At 42.9% G+C, this 23,947-nt stretch overlaps 1 protein-coding gene across 2 annotated transcripts in view; it reads left to right on the top strand.

Moving 5' to 3' along the window:
- Positions 1 to 23,947, top strand: part of CRHR2 (corticotropin releasing hormone receptor 2) — a 151,943-nt gene that overhangs the window by 92,187 nt on the left and 35,809 nt on the right. For both annotated transcript variants that reach the window (XM_058808304.1, XM_058808315.1), the window contains 3 exons: positions 16,408 to 16,525; positions 19,000 to 19,153; positions 21,789 to 21,849. In XM_058808304.1, the coding sequence (XP_058664287.1) occupies positions 16,408 to 16,525; positions 19,000 to 19,153; positions 21,789 to 21,849 (333 nt within the window). The remainder of the gene's footprint in view (positions 1 to 16,407; positions 16,526 to 18,999; positions 19,154 to 21,788; positions 21,850 to 23,947) is intronic.

Consider the following 23,947-nt stretch of genomic DNA (forward strand, 5'->3'; position numbering starts at 1 on the left):
AAGTTTTGAGGGCTAGTTTTGTTTTCTCACAAGGCAGAACATGGTAACTGAAACCTGGATCTAAACCAAAGGAGACAGAACGAAATCTTTCTGTTTTGCTTTGGGTTAATTTTTGGTCTTTCCTTCATTAAAGGGCTTAGAAGTTTTCTTAATAAAAAGAGGAACATCATTAGTGGAGCTTAATCCCCAGCAGTGCTGATGAAATGATGAATGCAAAAATCAAGGAGGCTGCACAGAAACCCTTCCCTGATCTGGTCCAGGGTGCAGAAGGGAGTTTGGGAAATGGATATGTCAGAGAAAGCAGAGTTAGGGCTGCAGTTAAGAGAAAGGACAGGAGGAAAGGCAAACTGGTGGAAAACAAATAGATGTGGATCAGTCATCACATGTATCTCCACTGCCTGAATCACAGGATATATTTTCATAGGAGTGGCCTGATGGGTTAATTCTATTTTATTTCTTGGATTCCATGCCTGGCATTTCTGTATCATTTGTGCTGTGTTGTCCAGGAGAGTTCAACCTCAAAACCAGCTCCACTGAGTGCTGTGCAATGATAATCCTTAAGAAAAACCTTCTGTTCTAATAGCAGAGGATAAACTGTGGGTGGAGGACATCCTCCCCCTGGCCAGGAGTACAGCAGCATTATTGGCAGTGATCTCAGTGCAAGAATTACTGTTTCCCTGGAGCAGAGCATCCCCAAAGTCTTTGCTAAGTCTTCTGAACATCCCTAACAAGGCCTTTTCTAATAACAATAGGCATCTTCTCTCACTCCAGCATCTATAAACAGAATAATCTATGCTAATGGAAACAAAAAAAGCACCTTAAAACATTAAATGGGAACTTTTATGATGCATCAGTTTAAACTTCCATTACGAGCCCTCTACAGTGCATATAAAGCTAATTCCCACAGTGCTTGGAGACCTGAATTAATTTGCGCTGAATAAAGAATGCAAATTATTCATTGCAGAAGCTATATTCCCTGCTTTCCTGCTCAGCCTTTTATAAATGCTTGAGTAAATAACACAAAACACAATTAGGTAGGATGATATAAATGTTATCCAGCTTCAAACACAGAGGTGGCTCACCTGCATTCTTCTGAATTGTTCTTCGGTTATTTAAACTTAAGGTTTAAATTCTGCACTCAGCTTCAACATTAGAAACAACAACTGAGTAGTAGCAATTAAGAATTTCCTGTACATGCTATGAATTAAGATAGTCCATCTCTTCAAATTCACATTGCAAACATGTCCCGTGTGCAGCCAGAGTTAACCAGCATGAGATTCCTCAGGGTCTTTCAATATATATCAATTTTCTAAAGTTCTAGAGATGTTCCAGGGAAGGCAATTCATGTTTCATTACAGATTGTCCCCACCCAAATTTTGGGCTATGGACATCTTTGTCAAATTTACCTCTATAAAGAACCCCAAGAACAAATCTGTTTTGATAATCAATTTCTATTATTTGAGGCTTTTTTTAATGCTCTTTTATTTTGGATGGAAGAAGATATGATGGAAGTGGGTGAAAGGAGAGAATTTAGGTAATTCCTGGCCAAAAAAAATACAATCTGATAATTCCTCATCTTGACCTAAAGTAGAAATCTGCCAGTTCTTTATTCCTGCCCTACTCCATCTTTCTACCTCGCTCCATGAGTGCCTGCTGAGAGTGAAAATAGAGGAAGATTCAAGGAGGGTGAATCTTCATTGAGGTCCTCAATAGAGGACTCCCCAGGAAGATTCAAGTTTTACATCTGCTCCCAATTTTTGTGCTTCTTCCCCAGTGTTGCAGTGTGAGCCTATTTCGGAGCACACCTGCTCTGTTGGAGCAGAACTGTGGTGAGACTTTAGGATCTCTCTTTTAGGAGCAGGTGAAATATTTGGCTGGCATGGCAAAAGGTGTTGCTGTTTTGAATCCAATAAAGGATTTGTTCGGCTGGTCAGGAGGGTGTTCTGCTTTTGGAAATGAGCTTCACCATCACTGGTGCTGCCCCAGCCCAGTGGGGCTTAGTCCTCACTTGTGCTGAACTGAGAAAGGGGAACAAACTGGATCTCAACCCTATTTTTCCAAATTTATCCTGTCCCCTTGTACCCAGCCTCATTCTTCCTCCATTCCTTAAGCAACTTCATCCTTTGTTCCCAGCCCACCCTCCGTTTAGCAGATGAGCCCTGCTGCCCTAAACACTGAGCAGTCACAGTGTTTCAAGGGTCAGGAATCTCAGGTGTAGCGGCAGGTGATGCCATTTGTGTCCCCAACACAGCTGGGAGGGGGTGAGAGCTCAGCCAGGGCCCCCTTTTCCTGTGAGCACCCATTTCAGCCTTGTTTTCTCCAATTCTGTCACATCTGAACCTGTGCAATGACAACCAAGCCAGTAAACATTTCATTTAGCACCTAAATAATAAAAAGTGAAGGAGAGGCCTTGATTGTTGCTGGCACAGTGGCTGAATGCCAGTGAGTCACTGTGGTAGCAAGTCAATATCACTTTCTCAAGGTCTAAATGTTGGTGCTCTTAAAATTGTGAGAGCTGTTCTGTCTGTACCATGTAAAACCAAACAAACTCACCAACAGAAAAGAATTCAGCAAGAAGGAGAAACAATGGATTTGTGCACAAAGTGTGCTTGCTGCAGAAGTGGATTGATCTCCAATACAGGCCTTGGGGAGATTTGCTCAGGGTACTTCATTTGGCATTGTTGAATGGATCTGCACTGCTGGGATTCTCAGTCTGTTTGTTCTCATTAATAGTCAAGGTTTGCTCCCTCCCTCCCTCCACTGACTCAGCCTCATCATCCCACAGAATCACAATCTCACACTGCTGAAGCAGAAATTTTCCATAGGAGGAATTCTGCTATCAGTAATAACAATCAAGCTGAAGAAAAAAAATAATAATAAAAGTTCCAAAGGATCAAAAAACTTGTTTTGAATCCCATTTTCCATTGCTGTTGTTGATAATGCAGAAACCAAAATTGCTTTGTCCTGGATTTTCCCTTGTCAGTGTGCTGTTGGAGCATCCTCTGAGGTAGAATAAGAGTCCTTTGTAAAACTCCTGACTTGTTATTGAACAGTGGCAGTGGCCAGCAGTGACCTGAGTGGATTCCATCAGAAGAAGTTTTATTTTATTCCATCAGAAGAAGTGCAGTGCTTATCAGAGAAGAAGTAGGGGAAGAAAGGTATTTGTTCTGGGAAGAATCCACGTCCCTGCTGAGTTTTGAATCCAATAAAGGACAGTGCTGACAGGAACACAGGCTGGAGATTTAAAATTATATGTCCTTGCTGGATAAAGGCAGCTCTAAAAACAACCAAACCCAAAAACATTGTCATAACATCTTCTGTCACTGCTACGGTGGCAGTGAAAGCAAACTGAGGTTTTGAGGGAAATTCTGCTTTATTGTAGCCCTTAAATTAAGCTCTTTCTATTTCCCAGTAAAGCATCTGATATGTTTTTTTCTCACAGGCCTGAGGCAGTGTCCCCATTCTTTTTTATGATTACACACAGATTTCGTAAATCCCACATATTATTTCTTCCCAAAAGACTGCAACTTTTTTTTTCTTCAAACAATGTAATCACTTCTTTTTTTATTTTCTTCCCCTCAACCATCTCCTATCTACTTTCCTTTATCCTCTCCTCTTCCAAGCTCCTTTGAATTATCCTGTTACTCTTCAGTCTGCTGCAGGCTTGGCAGGATTGCAGCTGCAGCCCTCTGTTTGTAAGAATGGAAGAGTTTGATGAAATAATTTGTAGAAACCTGTCAGGAGAAATGCAGAGCATCAATAGAGAGCAGGTTTCATAGAGCAGAGTGAAGTGACACCTCTCAGAACCTGCAGGATATCTCAGTGGAGAGGAGATGTGCACAATTAGTTCTGGTTTGCCTTTAAAAGGATGAGGTTTCTGATGTGATTAAAGCAGAGCTGGCTCCACATCTAAAGCACAATCTTTTCTTCTTGTGGAGCAAGAGGAAGGAGCAAGCCTCAGGTGAGGATATCACTTAACAGAGCTCATGTCAGTGCTCCATGTCCCCCCTCACCTCCTGCCTTCCCACCCAGCCCAGCGCAGTCTGTCCATCTGCAACTTCATTCATGATTCAACAAATGCAATTTTAAACTTCCCCATGAATCCTGGGCTGGGGGCAGTGTGGCTTTGAACACAGCTCTGGGCCACCCTGTAACAGTCCACAGTGAAAACCACAGAGAAAGGCAGGTATCTCTGCTAAAAATGAAGGGATGGGGCTATTTTTGGGTTAAGGAGGATTTATTGCTCAGATAAACATCAGTCTCAGAGGCTGTGAGATTTTAGAGGAGCAGGCAGTTGGCCATAGCTCAAGAGTAGTCACAAGCTCTTTGTTACAAGGTAACATATAACTTTCTAACTTAACAATCAGTTGCTGTAGGGTTTATTTTGCTTTTCTAATCTATCACTTTTACTCACTTCTGCTGCACTTTGAATACTTTTGCTCAATAGGCTTCTGTCTCACATGCACATAAATGCTTCTATTATAACTTTTAAACTCAGCTTATTCTATACAACTACACTTTTGCATTATAAACCTTTCACTATATTATTAATACAATTTTTCACTTACTTAAGGCATATTCTTACTTACAACTGTAGAAACATAAGTTTGTCATTTTTCTGCTTAATGTCTATGTGCTGTATTTTTACATCAATCTAAGCTTCTAAGGTTGCAGATCAAACCTTTCAGTGTCTGTGGAAGGTTTTGCTTTTCCAGTTCCCACAGGCAAGAATGAAAATTATGGAGCTCTGTAAATCAGAACAAACCCAGTGAGGGGGGCATCTTTAAATACAAAACATCTGAAGTGCCTGTACTGCCTGAATCTCTGTGAAGAGTCTCATCTGATGAACTCAGATGAAGGCCAGGAACACTTTTCCTATTGATTAACCCCAGGCCATTGCCTTTGCTTCCCACTGCCTTTACTCGTTCCCTCTTCATCTCACATGTGCAGGACTTGTTCTTTACACTCATTGTGTAGAGCTTACCCCTCACAAAATAAAACCTGAGACAGCAGGGCCCTCATGAGCTCCTGCAACAATACCAGTAATTAAAAGTGTGCCCAGAGAGCTCTGTTCTTAAAATGTGAAAGGTTTCACAAGCTGCATCTGAAATTGTGGTATTGTAACCTAGCACAATGAAAGCCACTGAGGAGTGTTGTTGCTGCCTATAAATACAACACCATGCGATAAACACTGCAAACTGAAGAGCTGCTTATGATCAAGGACAGTGTCAGTGCAAGGAAAAATGGGTATGGGTGCTCTGCAGACACATTTGTGAGTGGATATGAAAGGATGATTTCCAGCCCATAGAGCAGAGGGGTCCCAGAGCAGTGTGGTAGAGGAAAAAAATTGAGTCAAACCAGAGTATCAGGAATTTATTAAATGTTTTTGCTCAGTTCCTCTCTTGACCAGAGGTTTGGAGGCCACTTTCTATCCTGTGCTAGAAGTTTGTCACTGCTGGTATGCTTCTGTTGCTGCCAAGATTTTGGCTGTGAGTTTTTGGAGGTGGACATGAACTTGTTTGAATTCTGATTATAGAACTGCTCTTACAAGATCTAGATCTATGTTGGCTGTCAAGCTAAAACTTGTCTGTGTTCTACTTCTGATGATGATGCAATGGTTTTGGGAACAGTGGAGAAAACATTGCAACTTTTCCAACATTTCAGAGAAATGAGGAAAGCAAAGTTGGGTCTTTATAGTTTATATATGAATCATGCTCAGGAGTGCAATTTGATTTAAAAAAAACACATCCTGAGTCATCTCTGGGAAGGAAAATCAGAGAATATGTTTTCAAATTGGTGTTTAGAGTTATGAACTGCAGATGCACCTGCAGCTGTGCAAGTGCTAAATGGTTCAGTTTCAGTTTTCACTTATGGGATTGCACATGTGGGTCCCTCACTAACTCCACTGTAGTTGTTCAGCACTCAGGAACCTTCTCTTCTGCCTAATTTAAAAGATAATTTAGGTGCTGGAGGGTGTCCAGGAAAGGGAACAGAGCTGGGGAAGGGTCTGGAGCACCAGGAGGGGCTGAGGGAGCTGGGAAGGGGCTCAGCCTGGAAAAAAGGGGGATCAGAGGGGACCTTTAGGATCTGCAGAGCCCCTGATAGGAGGGGACAGCCAGGGGGATCAGGCTCTGCTCCCAGGGAACAGCGACAGGAAGAAGGGAAAGGGGCTCAAGTTCTGTCAGGGGCAGTTTAGGTTGGGTATTAAGGAAAATTTCTGCACTGAAAGAGTGATCTGGCACTGAACAGGCTGCCCAGGGCAGTGGTGGAGTCACCATCCCTGTAAATGCTAAAAAAACTTGTGGATGTGGCACTTGGGGAAAGAGCTTAGGGGTGCTGGGTCAGTGGTTGCATTTGATGATCTTGGAGGTCTTTTCCAACCTAACCAATTCCATGGTTCTGTGAATTCTGCTGCTTCATATTGTTCTGTTGGCTAAAACATGAGAGAGGGGAAAGGTACACATTTCTGTCACCCCTAAATGGGCCATGGACACCCCTGGTAATTCTGGGGTGCCTCTGCCTGTTATGGGAGCAGCAGCTTTCCCTGGGGATGAGCCCAGGCTGAGCCACTGGACACGATTCCTAATGTACAGTGAGCACCATGAGAATGAGGAATTTAGCACAGGAATGATTATCTGGAAGTTTTCCAATCTTTCCTGAATTCCTGGCCAAATGCTCCAAAATAATTAAATATTTCACACCACGTCTTGGTATAAATGAGGCCAAGGAGAGTGTGAACAGCAGCATCAGCAAGTTCAGACTTTCCTCCTTGGTTTATCACCCCAGTATCTGCAAATGTGGATAATGTAATAAACTTTGCTAATTGTGTAGCTGTATTAAAAGTTAAAAAAAAAAAAAAAACAAAAAACCATAACCTTTGAATTCTCTAGCTGGTCATTTAAATTAATTTGTTTTCAGATTTTTTTTATTTTTTTTATAATCCCATGAGGGGATTATGAATGAGGACATGCTGTGCACTGTATTTCCCAAACAGCAGCTGTAAGCCAGATCAGCCACTCTGAGCTCTCCCTCTCTGGGTTCTGAAGTCCTGTCTCTGATTTGTGCAATCCCACTGCAGTGGTCACTCTCCATGGAAAACATTCACCTTTCCACAGTGTGGACTGATAACTACAACCTGTGCCAGAAAACCTGAGCTGCAAGGTGCTTTCTGCTCAAAAAAGACACTTTGCAGCCCTGTTATCTCTTTGTTCAAAAATTACTGGCATCTGACCACCATTGAGCAGAGCAAATTAGAGCAGAGTCTTACATTTTTTTCTTCAGCCACAAACCCATGCTGCACTAAATAAAGTCATCTGTATTTTAATAATTCTTGTGAAAATTGGGAATTCTCTCCAGTGGATGACGTGATGGCACAGTCAAGGTTGAAGTTGTGTTTGTGGAGTTTGCAGGGGCTGGGTTTCAGTTCTCCCTTATTTAAGCAGTGAGCACAGCCAGTCTGGGGCTGCCCTGCCTGTTGTGTGTTGTGTTGGCTGCATCCTTCCCACCCCTGGAACATCAGTGCTGGAAGCCCTTGTGTCCAAAGCAGGCAGGATGCCCCACGTCCTGTGATTGAAAACTGCCTTGAAGGCAGGAGAGCGAGGCTTTGGAAAAGACAAACACACAGATGCTTCCACAGTGGGTTTATTTTTAGGGTGGAAGCTGCTGCTTCTCTTCTTCACCTGAGCATTTCACTCCTGCCCTCCTGATAAAGCTGTCCCCTCCCTCCAGGCTTCCATTCCTCCCTTGCTTTTCCTCTGGGAATATTTCCATTCCCCCAGGCCGCTGCCACCAAGGATCTGATTTTCCCTGCCGGCCTCTCCAGCTGCTGCTCCCATCTGGAAGCATTAGCAGCTCCAGAATATGTCCCTGATGGAGCACACAGGGGAAGGAAACCGTGGGGACCTCAGGGGAGGCTTCCATGTGGGTGAAAGCAAATAGGCCCTGACAGGCACAGAGCCTGGGAAATAACTTGCTGGGAGGTATTCTTCCCACTCTGTGCCATTTATGGCTTGTGGATGTGCTTTGCCTGCCTTAGAAAAGACTAAAGAGGGGAAATAATTTTTTAAGTATTGTCCATGATTCTCCTTCTGGTGTATTCCAGTCGTGGGATGGGAAGAGCTCCAGCAAAGTGCACTCCTGTTTCTCCTGTCAGCTGTTTCCAGAGAGACTTTGGGACAGCAGTCTTAATTGAACATCATTATTAATGGAATACTACATGAATTAATAGAAGGTTTCCAAGCTTCCTCAATAAAGTTTTCATTTGCAATTATTTCAATGCAGATAATTCAACTGATTCAGCGAGCTTTCAACCATGCTGGCACATTATTATGATTGTTAATGTTAATTGTTTGTCTCATGCTTTGAATCAGAAAATAGTGGCTCTGTGCATCCCAGAGGAAAAATACCACTGTATGGATAGAGTGAGAAAAAACCCAGTAAATCAACAGAAAATGACTTTGAGTTTTAGCAGGGCTATTTATGGATGTCCATTTCTGAATCAGTGAGGCCACCTTTACAGAAAGGATTGATGTGATTTTCTTTCTGCCTTTCCAGATCTCACAATTTTGCAAGTATAAGGAATGGGGTTCCTATTTCTCTGCTTTCTCTGTAGAATCAGACAATTAAGGTAATTTGGTGGGATTAATAAGCAGGACATCCTCTCTCTGCCAACAATCAGAAGCTCTTCCTGCCCACCTCTAACCCAGGCTGCAATCAGCTGCTGGAGAATTTTCATTTTTTTTCCCCTTTGCTGCTGTTTTCCTTCATGGAAGCTCAGCTCTGACACCTGCACACGAGGCAGTTCAGGATGCTGGTGGCTGGAAATTGAGTCAGGGAACAACATGGTCTGTTCTCAGATCAAATAAAGAGGTTCTTGTGTGCAATTTCTCACAATACACCTGGCTCTTGATTTACTCATTAGGAAGGCCAAGGAGAAGCATGTTGGCTTTCACCTTAATTGCTTCTTCATGTCCAGCCTGCTGCAGAGCTGAGCTGAGTGCTCTGTCTGGATGTGTGCTGAGAGGGAGGCTTATCCCAAATCCCAGATAATCTCATCTGGTTTGGCCAGCACAGCCAGAGACAGGCTCTGGCACTCTGGATTCACTGGAATGCACACATCTTCCTGTAGATCCATGGAGGCTCACTGAAGCTGGGAGTACGTGAGGGTGTTCACAGGGGTTCTTGGATGAGGGAAGACACAAAGATCTGACTCCATGTTTCAGAAGGCTTGATTTATTATTTTGTGGTATATATTACATTAAAACTATACTAAAAGAATAGAAGAAAAGGTTTCATCAGAAGGCTGGCTAAGAATAGAATAGCAAAGAATGATAAAGGTTTGTGGCTCGAGCTCTGTTTCCAAGCCAGCTGACTGTGATTGGCCATTAATTACAAACATCCAACATGGGCCAATCACAGATCCACCTGTTGCATTCTACAGCAGCAGATAATTGATGTTTACATTTTGTTCCTGAGGCCTCTCAGCTTCTCAGGAGGGAAAATCCTAAGGAAAGGATTTTTCATAAAAATGTCTGCGACATGAGTAGACCTCTAAGATCATTGCCTCCAACCATTACCCCAGCACTGCCAGGCCCACCACTAAACCCTGTCCCCAAGTGCCACATCTGCATGGTTTTTGAGCAGTTCCAGGGATGGTGACTCCACCACTGCTCTGGGCAGGCTGTTCCAATGCCTGACCACTCTTTCAGCACAGAAATTTTTCCTTATACCCAATCTAAACCTTCCCTGATGCAACTTGAGGCCGTTTCCTCTGGTCCTGTCCCCTGGGAGCAGAGCCTGACCCCCACCTGGCTGCATCCTCCTATCAGGGAGTTCTAGAGAGTGAAAATATCTCCTTTTCTGCAGACTAAACACCCCCAGCTCCTCAGCTGCTCCTCATCAAACTTGTGCTCCAGATTCTTCCCCAGCTTTGTTTCTCTTCTCTGCACAAGCTCCACTAGAGTTGTCCCCAAATTCCTGCAAATATCTAACAAGGCGCTTCATAACTCAGTCTCCCATGAGTGTCCTGTCACTTGCTGCACTCCTCTACCCAAAACCTCACATCATCAGCCTTTGAAACAGGTTTGGTGTCATGTAGACCAACCCATGATGAAAAAACCCCAAAATTCTCCTGGTGACACCATGCTCAGAGCCAGGTATTGATGATCTGCTGGTTCTTCCTCTTCCTTCCCTCATCATTTCCTCCAAATGGAAGGACAGAGAACAGTATTTGTGCTTCTTATCCCTTAACCAGTTGTCTGGGTCATGAAGACATGAAAACATGAGGATGTGAAGACATGAAAACATAAAAACATGAGATGAAGACATGAGGATGTGAGAAGATGAAAACATGAAAACATGGGGAGATGAAAACATGAAGATGTGAAGACATGAAAATATGAGGACATGAGGAGATAAAGACATGAAAACATGAGATGAAAACATGTGAAGATGAAGACATGAAAACATGAAGAGATGATGAGATGAAGACATGAAAACATGAGGATGTGAAGACATGAAAACGTGAGAAGATGAGGACACCTCTGCTAAACCCACAGCAGGACTCCTGTGCATCAGGCCCTCATCAGAACCTCCTGCCCTTTCAGGAGGAGGTGTCTGGATACCCTTCAGCAGGGAAAGCACATGATTTTTTAAGAAATCACGAGGAACCAATCAGCCCTTTCATTTACAAAGCCAAGATGCCTCCAGTGGCAATATCTTTGCTCTCCATGTCAGAAATTGTCCATCCTTTTCTCAAGGAAATCCTTTTCCTTCTGCCTGCTCCTTCACTCAGGGTGACACACACCCCTAGCTCGTGCCTGTCTGACCCTGCTGTATTTCAGGGGGATATTTCCTGCCCAAAATCAGCTCTCAGGCACAGCCAGAAGTGAGATTGCTGCCTGAACTGTGTGACTGCAGGGTGCAGCACCAGCACTCCTCCCACATGGCTCACACAGCGCATGGATGAGCAGTTTCTTGCTGTCCAGATCCAGGCTTTTTCTGTTCCTTCACCTTGCAGCTCCCACAGGACAGGAGGGGGGCATTTGTGAGGAAATGCCTCCTCACCCAGCCCTTGGGAGTGGGCTGACAAGCAGAGAAGAGGAACCCACACAGGCAAAGATGTTCTGCTGTGAATAACAGGTTATGAGCTCTTCATCATGTTAGTGGAGTAATCCATGGTCTGATCCCAGTGAACCCAAACCACAAAAGGAGTCCAGTGACTCCTGGGAGGAGTTGGGGCCACCAGTGAGGTCATTGAATGCATTTAAATGCAGCTTCTGAATAAGGAATATCTCCTGACTGCCAGGAGCAGGAAGGTAAGAGCAAGGACAGGACTTGCAGTTCAACACCCCTGTTTTCAGTGCTCTTTCCCAAATTAATTTTAATGATCCTCACAGGGACTGATTCCCAGCCTAAATGGCACATTGGTCTGGGTGAACATGGAAGTTCTTATGTCTTTATGTTCTGACTTCAATCTTTTAAATTTGTGGTCAGTGAATTCCTGCAATTCCTTTATTCCATCCATCCTCAGACCCATGCACCAGTGAAGAGCCAGAAGAGTCCAGCCAAAGCTTCAAACAGTGATTTTTGTCTGAAAAGGATTAGAGTAGGAAGGAAATAATGAACTCCTCCCCAGTGGAAGCCTGTAGCTCAGTCTGTGGTGTCTTGTGATGTGCCAGCCTTCAGGATCTCCGGGGTGGTGATTTGTGCTGCTGTTCTTGCTCCATTCAGCACACGTCAGGCCTTGTAAAACAAGTGGAAATGGCATAAGTGATGTTACCTGACATGAAGAGGAATAGGAAACCTTCCATCATCAGATCCTTTGGGCTGGGGAGCTCTGAATGGCTCTGTAAGTCACAATGCCTTGCCAGCAGTGCTGTAATTGTGTGTGAAGCAGCAGTTCAGCACCCAGTCCCCTCAGATCCCATTTCTCCCCTCTCCCAGGTGATTCTTTCCCTCTTGAGAGGCAGCTCTCTGCTCTCTGTGCTCTCATTTTCTTCATGTTGCCAGTGCCACCACCCCTAGACTGATATCCCCCTCCTGAGGTAAGAGCAACCCCCAATTTCTTAGCTTCTGGATTTTGGGGGAATTCATTCATGCCAACCCCCGTGCCTCCAGAAAAGCTCAGTTCATTGACTTCTAACACAGCTTAATGTGTTCTAAATTCCACCTCCTGCCAGTTTCAGAGTTATAGGAATATTCTTTTTCTGTGCTGCCTCTGAGGGTAGTTATTGCTGCTCCTGGAGCACAGGTTTGGTTACTTTAATTAATCAAGGAGAAAGAATTGTGGGGCTCATTGGCATAGAAGACTGATAGGAGTGTTTAAGTTCTCAATATGGGACAGGTCATTTTCATTAATAACAGGGGTATTTACATTTAAATTAAGGCTCATAAATTTAAGCTACCTCCTGTCTACCAAGAGCCAGGAAAAGACCTGTGGAGGATAAATGACTCCTATGAGCATTCTGATGTTTTTTTTCCTCAGGCTCTGAGATGAATGAGTGTGACAAGGTCAGCTTTGTCCTTTCAGCAAACATTAGCTGTGCTGCAGCTCTCCTGTTGTTCAGCCCTTTTGCTGCCCAGTTTGGGAATTGTCCTCCATTCAGTGCCCACCTCAGACTCCAGCCTGGCTGCAGAGGTGAATTCTGTGCACAGGGTGAGCTCCTGAGCCCCGCAGAGCAGTCTCACCTGAATAAAGCCTGGAATGGGGAGACCCTTTCCTCAGCACCCCTCCAGATGCTTTACACCTGCTAAAGTACAATAAAATTACACTTGCTAAATTACAATAACTGCACCCTCCAGCAGTGCCTGAAAATGAGAGCAGCTTTCTCAGGGGCCTGCCAAGAGATTGTTCCTCTGTTCCAGGGACTGCAGCCCTGCTATGCCCTGCAGTCTCCACACACTTTATTATCCTGCAGATTCCTCCTCCCCACTGCAAACCTGACACAGTTATTCCTCAAGCTTTCCCTGCCCTTGGCTGTGAATTGCATTATTGCCACTGATTTCTGTTCTGGTGGTAGTTAGAGGAAAGAACAATGGGCTCTGGGCTCATTGTGAGCAATAACAAACTTTCAGTGTCCAGTTGGGACTCATATTAAAAGAAAATAAAAGGGAAAAAAATAGGGAAAAGATTAAAACCATTCTGTGTTTGGGGTCACATCACTGCCTGTGTTATAAAGTCTGTGACAGTTTGAGACATCTCTCAGGTTATCTTTCATGGCTCTGCTCGCCCCAAAGGCAGGAAGCTTTTTAGCAGGTAAAAGGAGCTATTTACCATGCAAGCCACACAGCCAGTGTCTCCAGAAGGGAATGGAGCAGTGGTGTGAGGTTATTCATACCCAAAATGTGGCTTTTGCTCAAGGCAGTGGGACAGAAGATCCGGCTGTCCCTGTTCCATGTGCAAAGCCAAAGGTTCAGGCTTCATTTTGGTCAGTTCCAGCTGCTGGCCACATTTATATACTTCATTTTACACCAGGAACACACCTTCCCTCAACAAACAGGGCTTTTTGAAAACAAGGAGTGTTTTGATGATTATCTCTTAAGATTGGGGGTTTCCAACACAGACCAGACCCTCTTGCTCTGGGTCCTGCACAGATCACTAAAAGTCTGAAGGGTGCAGAGTGATGGGCAAAGAATAAAAACCAGTAGGAGCCAAGAAGCAGTCAGGAGCACAAAGATCATGTAGGCACTAGATAAAAACATAGAACCATAGAATTGCTGAGGTTGGGAAAGAAGAGATCATCAAGCCCACTGAGTTTGTCAAAGAAGACAATGTGGTTTTGATGACTGAGGGAAAATCTCTTTTTTATGATCCAAAAATCTACAACTCTTTATTTGATCCTATGTGTCCAGTCCAATGTCTTGCTGTAAATCTTGTGGCAATAAGATTTCCTTAGCCAGATTTATTGATGTTTCAGCTTATGGAATTATTAAACTAAAATATCTAAATATATCTCTATCTAAATAGATGCCTGCAGCAAGGATTTTTTCCCCCACTCCTTTATCTTACCTTTGCCAAGAAACACATTCAAGTGTGCCAAATCTGTTTTGTTGTTAAAGCTCTCAGAACCAATTCATTTCATCTCAATTACTCACAGTTTGACCTGAATTTCCTTAGTTTGGGTCCCCTGCCTCCTTCTCTCCCTAGAAGCAATGTTTCAAACTTATCCTTTCATTTGCTAATCCTGGACCTGGAGGCAGTGAATGAAACACAGAGGTGAAGGGGAGCTGCAGGACATTTGCGGGCAGGGAGATGCACAGAGGACAGCCCTGCGCAGGATGGTTCAGACCCAGGTGCTCTCCTGGGGCCCAGCATGGGAAGCTTGGTTGCCTCATTTCTTTTAAAAGCCAAACCCTGAACCTCAGCCTTTTGTTAAAAGTGAAATTCTCAAAGTGAGGTGGGTCTGACATGGCTGAGAGCAGCGTTCTGGAGTTTGTAGCTTAAATACAAGAGAAAGGGTCTGAGCAGCTGGAGATTTGTTCTCCAGATTAACTCATCATGAGTCACTGAGGCTCTCAAACCAAATACCAATTTCATTCTGGCAGCCTGGCTTGTTAAACTCAGAGGTGATTTAACATTGGCTTAGCAGGGTTATACCTCTGAGTGTCTCTCTGTAAGTATCTCATATGTGGGAGGTCTTCTGTTGGGGTTTTTTTTTGCTGAATTGCTTGAAATCTCTGTGAGATTTGTGAGGCTGAAGGACACCACAGAATTGCTTCTGGCCCTAAGACTGACTCATTTAGTCCTAAGAACAGTACAATGAATGTTTTATAGTAGGAAAATGCTGTTTGTTGTTAAGAAGAGTGGCTTGTTTGCCTTGCAAAAGACCTGAGGCAACAAAAAGTTGGTTTCTGGATTGTGCCTCTCTTTTTGTTGTCCCTGGGGTGAGATCAGCCCCTTCCAGCTGAGCAGCTTTGAGCCACTTTCTGTGTTTGTCCCACATTATCTTGGCAGCTTCCCTGGCAAGCAGAGAGCCTGAAATGGCCACTGCCAATCCCAGGAAGTGCTCTGGCTGTTTAACCCCTGTGGAAGTGGTTTTCATAAATGGACGAGTATTGTATTTGTGGGGTGGCAGAGAGGAATGATGAATCTGACTCCATGTTCTCACAAGGCTAATTTATTATTTTACTATACTATATTATATTAAAGAATACTAAACTATACTATACTAAAGAATACAGAAAGGATACTTACTGAATGCTAAAAAGATAATAATGAAAACTCCTGACTCTCTCCAGAGTCCTGACACAGCTTGGCACTGATTGGCCAAAGAGTGAAAACAACTCACAGCAGAATCCAATGGAACAATCACCTGTGGGTAAACAATCTCCAAACACATTCCACATGTGAGCACAACACAGAAGAAGCAAATGAGATAAGAATTGTTTTCCTTTATCTCTGAGGTTTCTCAGCTTCCCAGGAGAAAAATCCTGGGCGAAGGGGTTTTTTTCAGAAAAGATGAATGACACGGAGGGGTTTGCTTTGAGCTGAGAGAAGATAATTTAATTGAAGATTCTGTAACTGCAACACTGCAATTTGCCATCCTTTACCAGTTCACAAAGAATCAGAAGTGTTTTGGTCTTAAATGACTGAACCTGTCACAAGTAACTCTGTCTTGCTTCAGTGATGCTTTGTTTTCTGGCAATAGCGGCATGCCCTGGCTGCCTCCTGGAGCCATTTCCAGCTGCAAGTGTATTTCAGATGTGCCCTCTTTTGTTTTATGGCACTGTGTCCCAGCTTACTGTAGCTCATATTTTACATTGTTCTCATAATTTACATTGCACCTGAATTGGGGCTGGGGAGGGACTGAAACCAGACACAAATATTTCCTGGTGAAAGGGGGTGTGCAGCTCTACCTCATTTAAGGTACAAGTTTAAGCCAGCTAAGCCCAGGATTGGAAAGCAGGCAGTTCATGCTCTCCTGTTGCATTAATTCAGACTCACACAGGTGAACCTGTTCAGGAATTACCCAAATGTAAACTATTCCAGTTTTGCCACTCCAGCACAAATATTTGTCACTAAATCTCCTCCTATGAGCAACTCAGCAGCCCCCAGGGCAGCCCGGTTGTTCAGAGGCTTTTCTATCAATTCCAGTGGCTCTAGAGAAGGAGAGAAGGAGAGCAAAACTAATAAGCAAGGATGAAATAACACTTTGAATGTTTAATTTTTTTGTCTTCCAGTAGATCCAAGCAGTTTCACTTGCTTGACTTGATTCAGTTGTGTTGTCAAGACAAATTGTTGTCCGTGGCTTTTCAAAAGCACAAACCTCCTTTTTCACAGAGTAACAGAGGGGTTGCAGGGGGATAAACTGCAATGAACAGAATTTACCCATTTGTTCTGCATGGTTATTGATGTGTGTGTGGATATATTCATTATATATGTTCACTTCAGTGTGTTTCCCTGCTCAGGAGTATCAGATGCCTGAGGAATATTATCCACTGGAACTTGATCACCACGTTCATCCTGAGGAATGTGATGTGGTTTCTGCTTCAAATGATAGATCACAACATCCATGAGAGCAATGAGGTGAGTGCAGGGGGCTGGCAAGGCCCTGCCCTGCAGCTCAGGGTGCTGAGTTTCTTTGTATGGATAGTTCAAGGGACACTTATAGCATTTATAAGTTAGAGAGATTTCCATGCTTCCCTTCATTCCAGTGTCAGCTGGGCACTCATCATCCTTGATTAGCTCTTCAAATGTAAGATTTGACATCTGCACTTCAGTCCCATGCTTTGGGAAAACAAACGGAGAAATCATCAGTGCCCACATAAAGAGGATGTCCATATATAAATCTCTATTATTGCTCATCCACAGCTCCTTGGAGAAAATGTAAATTCTGTTAATTCAGTGTTTGCTCTGTCTGTGCTTCTGGCAGTGTCACACTCCAGAAAATGGAGTTTATGAGTTTTATGGTCAACAGTTCCATGCTGTGTGACTTGCCCTCATGGTTATGCTGCAAATCTTTATTGAAATTTTACTGTTATTTAGGAAAAATCTGTTGGATACCTCTTAAAATGTGAGCACAAGGTGACAACGAAAATAAAAACCTGCAAATATAGAATGGATCATCACATGCCCCAGTTTTCATTAACTCATCTTTTCTCTGCAGCCTTTTTGGGAAAGGTGCTTTATACAAGCTTGGTGATAACTTTGTTATATGATTGTGGGATAAGTCAGTCAAAATAACACCACCACAATGAATGTGAACATCATTTATTCTGGCTATTGATGTGATCTCTTCTGTGCTGATCAGTGGAGATTAAGTAACAGATACAGAACATCAATGTGGAAATATTTTGCATTAAGTTTATAATGCTTGCAAAAAAAAAATCAAGAAGGAATTGGTGAAGTTATCTGGAGCCTAATGGTGGGTACATGTGGGGGTCAAGAATCTTCAGTCAAATAAACAGAGAGGTGTGGGCTAAGGAGCTCTGCAATTTCATTCAATTCTGTTCAATTTTAATAAATCCACAAAGGACTTGCTCAAAATTCATTTTATCCTGATCTCTTATGGAAGTTGTGCAGGGGGAGATCTCACTACCATTATTTGTATTTTTTTGTGCCAGAATCTTCCCAATCCCTCAGCCAGTTCCTCTTAGTTCTGACACAGGAAAAACTGACTTGGATATAAATCTTTGTGGAAAGGAAAGGAAAGGAAAGGAAAGGAAAGGAAAGGAAAGGAAAGGAAAGGAAAGGAAAGGAAAGGAAAGGAAAGGAAAGGAAAGGAAAGGAAAGGAAAGGAAAGGAAAGGAAAGGAAAGGAAAGGAAAGGAAAGGAAAGGAAAGGAAAGGAAAGGAAAGGAAAGGAAAGGAAAGGAAAGGAAAGGAAAGGAAAGGAAAGGAAAGGAAAGGAAAGGAAAGGAAAGTTGTTTTAAACAAACTTTTGATAACAAAATGTTTCAGCCTCTTCTGAGTTGTTTTGGGCTTTAATCCTATTTTAAGGGCGAAACCAAACTAAATTTTAAATGTTAATGAAATAATACAGAAATTAAACTGTTAACACATCCAAAAGATTTCTTCTTTTTATTTCCATTCAGTATATAGAAGGGATCACAACTTGTGGATAGGCTGTCATTTTGTAACTGTGCTTCTTCCTGGTAAATTCTTAAACCTCAGAATTTTACTGGGCTTGGTGGTGCATCTGTTGCTCTGTTGGCTGCCTGTAGACCATCAGTGTCTCCTGCATATGAAGGCTAAAATAAAATTAACTGAGGGTGAAAATTGGAAATACTTCACTAGAGCTAATTAAAAGGCTGGAGAATGGTGAGACCAAAATCAGTGATAGCAGAGAACCCAGGGAATTAGAGTTGTTCTTCAGATATCTGCTTGGTAAGAAGGAAGTTTTGCCAGATTTAGGTGAGCAGCACTGTGGAAATTAACCTCAGTTCCTTGTGATTTATTGCTGGGATGTTCCCATCTGGAGCTAATTGTGCCTCCCACAGCTGTGCTCTCACTGCACAGTCATTCTGGGGAGAAACAACACATTTTCTTACATTTTACAAAAAATTCCTGTTGAGGTTGTGGCAAATTTCAGAGGTGACATGTGACAGGGTGTGACTTACAGAATGAAGCACCAGTGGCAGGAACAGAGGGGATAAATTGGCTGCTAAAAACATGCTTTTAAAGTATTTTTTTTTTCTTTAAATATCAGTTGTGCTTCTTCCCCTCAGTGGAAACCAAGCAAGACCACGACATTGACACAGCTCACCTGTGATAACATGAGCTGCTCCTCTTGGAGGCTTGTTCTGGAACCTGAATTTTCCAGACAGCTTTAGATACAGCAGATCCTGCATGTTATGGTCAAAGCCAGCCTCAGCAGAAGGTCACAGATGGATCTGTGAGTTCCTGTCAGCACCTAAAATATTGTGATTCCAAGCCACAGGACAAATCTGCATCCCATGAGTGAATTCTACCATGGATTTTTTAAAAGGGAATAACAACATACAGAATCTTTGAAATGTTCTTACCCTGATTTTAAAATATTCTTTTCTGTTCCCTTTCCAGCCCTGGTGTCGATGTATTACCACTGTCTACAATTACTTTGTGGTGACCAACTTCTTCTGGATGTTTGTGGAAGGCTGCTACTTACACACTGCTATAGTGATGACCTACTCCACTGACAAGCTGAGGAAATGGGTCTTTCTCTTCATAGGATGGTGTAAGTGACCTTTGTGGTTAAAATAGTGCTCTGTGGTGCCTGGCATTAAAGTGTTAAAGACAAAGAGAGGCAAGAATAAATATTATAAATCCCCCCTGAGGTGAAATCTGGACCACTGAGTCTGAGCAGACTTTCCTAAGTGAGGAGCTGATTTAAAAAGAGCCTCATTATCCACAGCTGCTGAGGGATTTTTTTCCTGGAAAACAGCCTTTAGCAAAGAGTCACACATCATCTTTGGACTGTCCTTGGGGCTGCTCAAAGGCTCAGCTGTGGCAAAGCTGCCTTTGGGATGCTGTGGTCAGTTATGGTTCCTGAGGTCAGAAAGGGATGTGGAAAAAACTGTGGAGATTCTCCAGGTGAAAATGTGATCAGGGATCTAAAGGACATGAGCTGTGATGTGAGGCTGAAGGAGCTGAGCTGCTTTAATCTGGAAAGAGGAAGATGAGGAAAGATCTGCTTGGTACCAGGAGTGATCTGAAAGATAATTACAAAGATGATGGAGCCAAATTCTGCCTGGTAATAGCAGGTGTTGTAAAAAGGGACAAAATCCATAAACTGCAGACTGAGGGGTTCCAGTTGGATGTTAAGATGTTTAAGATGTTAAACAGAAAATGTACCAGGAGATGGTGGAACACTGAAACATGTCACTTAAAAGCTGTGAAAACTCTGACCTTGGGGTTTTTAAAAATTTAGCCAGGCTATACCCTGGGTGAGTATTGATGGTTCTGCTCAGAGCAGGAAATTGGGGCAAACACCTTCAGAGATCCTTCCTAACCAACATCTCCATGTTTTGAACTCTGCCAGGACAAGCCCCATGCAGGCAGTTTGTTCACTTGAATGAAAATCTGAGGTCAAACAGAACTAGTGAATCTAGCAGGTTTTTTCTGTGGAAGGAAGAAAGGTGGAAAAAAGTCACCAATATTTTCTTCTGTGAAAGCAGAGTGACATTTTGTTCAGAAAGTGCCTCTCCCTCTCTGCAGAAGTAATTGGATTGCAGTTCTGAAGGCAGAAACATCCTTTGAAACAAAATTTGTCATTCAATCCAAAACCAAATGGGAGGAAAGAGGAGTTGTAGTAGAAAGAAAATGTTTATTTGGGGAGGTGATTCAATTTTTTCCCCAGTAGTTTTCAATTCTCTCAGCAAACTGGAAAATCAGCTGCTTACACAGCTCTCACACACCCACAAACTGCTTCGATCCCTGGTGTTTTCACTCCCTACCTCTGTCAGAATCCTCTGGGTCTCTCATTACTAATGCAGGAGTGCTGTGCGCTGAATAAACCTTTCCAGCCACCTTGTGGGTGCATTCTGGCTCTGCTCTGCCTCCTCATACTCATTTTTTGCCAGTCTTACTCTCAAATCTCTATCCTTCACTTAACAAGGAAAAGTAAAATGTTTTGCTGTAGGAGAGAGGACGTGGTTCCATTTTCTCTGTCAATTCCTCCAAGAGCATGGGGAAATGAGTTCACCAGAGCTTTTGAGTCCATGGCGAGCAGGATGAAACAAAACACAATTCTCTGAAGGGCACAGGGGCCACCAGGGATGATGGGGCAGGAGATCAGAGCTGCTGAGGTTCAAGATGACCCCTCAGCAACTCAACCCCTCTATGTTGTGGTTCTCTTTCCATCTCTTCAAAGCCTCCATTGCCCGCAGAAGGGGCAGCAAGAGGGAGGTTAAAAGGGAGAAATTTGTGTCAGAGACAAATGCACCCCTGCTCCTCCTTGGGGGTCAGAGTCACTGGGGCTCTGTCCATGCACTCACCTCAGTGATTTCAGTGGTTTCAGAGACATCAGCCTGCACTTTGGAATGAGGATGGAGATGGTGAGGCTGGACTTGCTTTGGTTTTCCTGAGGTGAGAAGGTAACGGGGGAATGGAGAGGGAAAAATCTCCCCTTTGAATTTTGACATCCCTTTGCCACTTCCATTTACTCTTCCTCCCTTCCAGGTGCCTCCTCCAGCAAGTCCTTTCAAACCAGCTGGAATGGAAGGCCTAACACAAACCCTTTATAGAGAGTGCAGTGATGTCTGTAAAGTTAAAAATTGTCTGGATCCTTCAGAAAGAGAAAAAACCCCAAGAATTCTGATACTGCAAGATATCAAGCTATTCTTTCTCACAATCCTGTTTCATAACAAACTCTGAACTCAAAAAAAAAAAAAAAAAAAAAAAAACAAAAACGTGGAAAGTTTTGAAATTGTGCTTCATCTAGAGATCCCAGTATGTTTACAAGCTTCTTGGAGCCTGGGAAATAAAAACCTAAACACTCATTTCCAAGTACTGTCTTTAGAGATTCTGCTGTACCAGGTGCAGGAAAATGAAAAGGGACCAAAGCTGCCTTTAAGTCAGCCAGAATTCTTCTGGTCACTTCTATGGAAGTATAGGTATTTATGTGTGTGTTTGTTAATATTTTTATTAACTTTCCTTACTAAAACTTTGTTGGGATGAACTTTTTTCATTTCTAAATTCAAAGGTCTTAGCAGTTGTGGTGTCTCAAGCAGACCAAGACAGAACCACTATTGTTTAGAGTCTCCCATTCATTAACTCAGACTCTCCTCACACAAATCTGAATTTACTTTGGTACCATGGACACATCCATCCATGATTAACTCCTAATTTTTTTTTTTTTTTTGCCCCTGCAGGTATTCCCTGCCCAATCATCATTGCCTGGGCCATTGGCAAGCTGTATTATGAAAATGAGCAGTAAGTGATGTTGATATTTGTGTTTGTGTGGCTGTCTAAACAAATCAGGAAATGAATACACATCCAAACCATATCCCAAGTCACATATTCCTGCTTTCCCTGGCTGTGCATTTCCTTTTTCCTCAGTTTGAGCAGCTGCTCCTTGCTCAGCCATTCCCAGTCCCTGCCTGTCCTCCCTGATTTCTCACACGTGGCATTGGAGAGCTCTTGTTCCCCAAGAAAAATGTCCCTGTAGAGCTGCCAGGTCTGATCAGTCCTTGTGTCCCTAAGGACAGGTTCCCAGGGGGAATCTCATCCCCTGATTCTCCAAACAGATGGAAGTTCCTCCTCTGAAATGCAGGGCCCTGACTTTGCTCTTTGCCAGAGCTTTTGTCCGTCTGTCCTGGGCACTGGGGGAGTCTTGTGCTGCTCCCAGGAGGTCACACCCAGCCAGATGGACACAGGCAGCACACCTGGATTGGCCTGCAGCTTCCTGTGCAAACCCAGGGCACTGGGAATATTTCTGTGTCTGCTCTGGGGTGCCCTGACCCCCAGGGCAGCACTGACTCTGACCCTCATCCATGGAGAAAGTCTCCTAAACTCCAAGATAAACCAGAATCCACAAAAGTGCAATAGATTATAGAGAACAGTGTATGTGTGTCACTTGGTGAGAAATTGAGGGTTTGGGGTTTTTAGTGTGTTGTGGATGGCAGCAAGATGGAGGGCACAGGGTGTCATCCTGGGTTTCTCCTTCATGCTTCTTCTTCCTCCTTCTCCATGGGTTTGGGTGACATTTTGTAATTGGGTAGAAAAGTCCCCATTGCAGCTCTGTGGGATCAGTTATTGGGTTAAAAGAGAAAATAATCCAGGTGTCAGTTCTTAATTGGATAGTTTAGTCTGAAAAGCCCTTGGAACAAGAGATTGTTGGCCATTTTGTGCCTTCTAATGAAAAGCTGTTGAACTCCCAGCAGTGAGACTGTTTTACTGATAAGAAATAATAAACGCTTAAGTCGAAACATAAATTACTGTCTCAAGTGCCTTCAATCCAAACCCAAAGAAACCAACAAGTACCCCTACACTTCCAAGACTGTTTGGAACTGCCCAAAATTCAGGAAAAATGGGAATTTCCTCCTTCTCTGAGTATCCATTTAAGTCATGTGGAGGTTGAGCTGGGGTTCAGGTTGTGTAGCTTATCGTAGTTTAAAACTTCAAAATAGAAAGAATGTTAAGAAAATGCTTCAAGCAAATTCCTGACTTTTTAATCTTTGTAGTTAATAGAGATCTTTAATATTAGAGATCTTAAAGATCTCTATTAAATTAATATTAATAGATATTAGGATTTTAATAGAGATCATTTGCTGCACAGTGGGGCAACTCTAATTGGTACTGTGGCAAATATCCTTCCTGGGGTTTATCACTTCTTTAGCAAAGCATGGCAACTCTGGGAAAAAAAAAAAAAAGTGCTGTTAAATCTCAATTTAAAAAATCACCCACAAATTATTGAAAGCTTTTGCAGTAATTTCATTGATGGGCATTTGTTCAGGGGAAGAACTTTAGTGAGGTCTAATTAACAATAGTGATAAAACCAGTGGTGGGTTTGGTTATATAAAGAACTAGCAGAGATCCCTGAAGAATATTAAGTAGTGCTGTTCAGCAGAAATGAGTTTTACAACTCTGAGTCTTATCACAACTGCCTTCTTAAATTGTCCTCTTCAATATTCAGGGGGTGTTTATTTATCTTTCCAGAGGTAAAAAAAAAAGAATAAAAAGTGGTTAAATGGCTTTTATTTCACACAGATGCACCAAGTAATTGTCAGTGATTTAAGTTTCACTTTTTGCTTTCAAAGAAATTATTTTATTGCAGGAACAATGGCTTGTGTTGGATTTAAAGTGAGTTCAGATGATTGGCAGAACAGTTTGCAATATCTTAGCTAAAAGTCCTAGTTGGAACAGTTAAGACTCTAAATATGAAATATTGCTAATCAATTGCAGACATTTCTAATGTTTCTGGCAAATGACTGTCTCCTCTTGGCGTTACTCACCCGATTTAATTAGAAATATTTAGATTACAGTGTAACAGATCTGGTTTATTACCTAATGAGATGAACACAGACCTCAA

The sequence above is a fragment of the Ammospiza caudacuta genome, chromosome 1, assembly GCF_027887145.1.
Source record: "Ammospiza caudacuta isolate bAmmCau1 chromosome 1, bAmmCau1.pri, whole genome shotgun sequence".
NCBI classification, from domain to species: Eukaryota; Metazoa; Chordata; class Aves; order Passeriformes; family Passerellidae; genus Ammospiza; species Ammospiza caudacuta.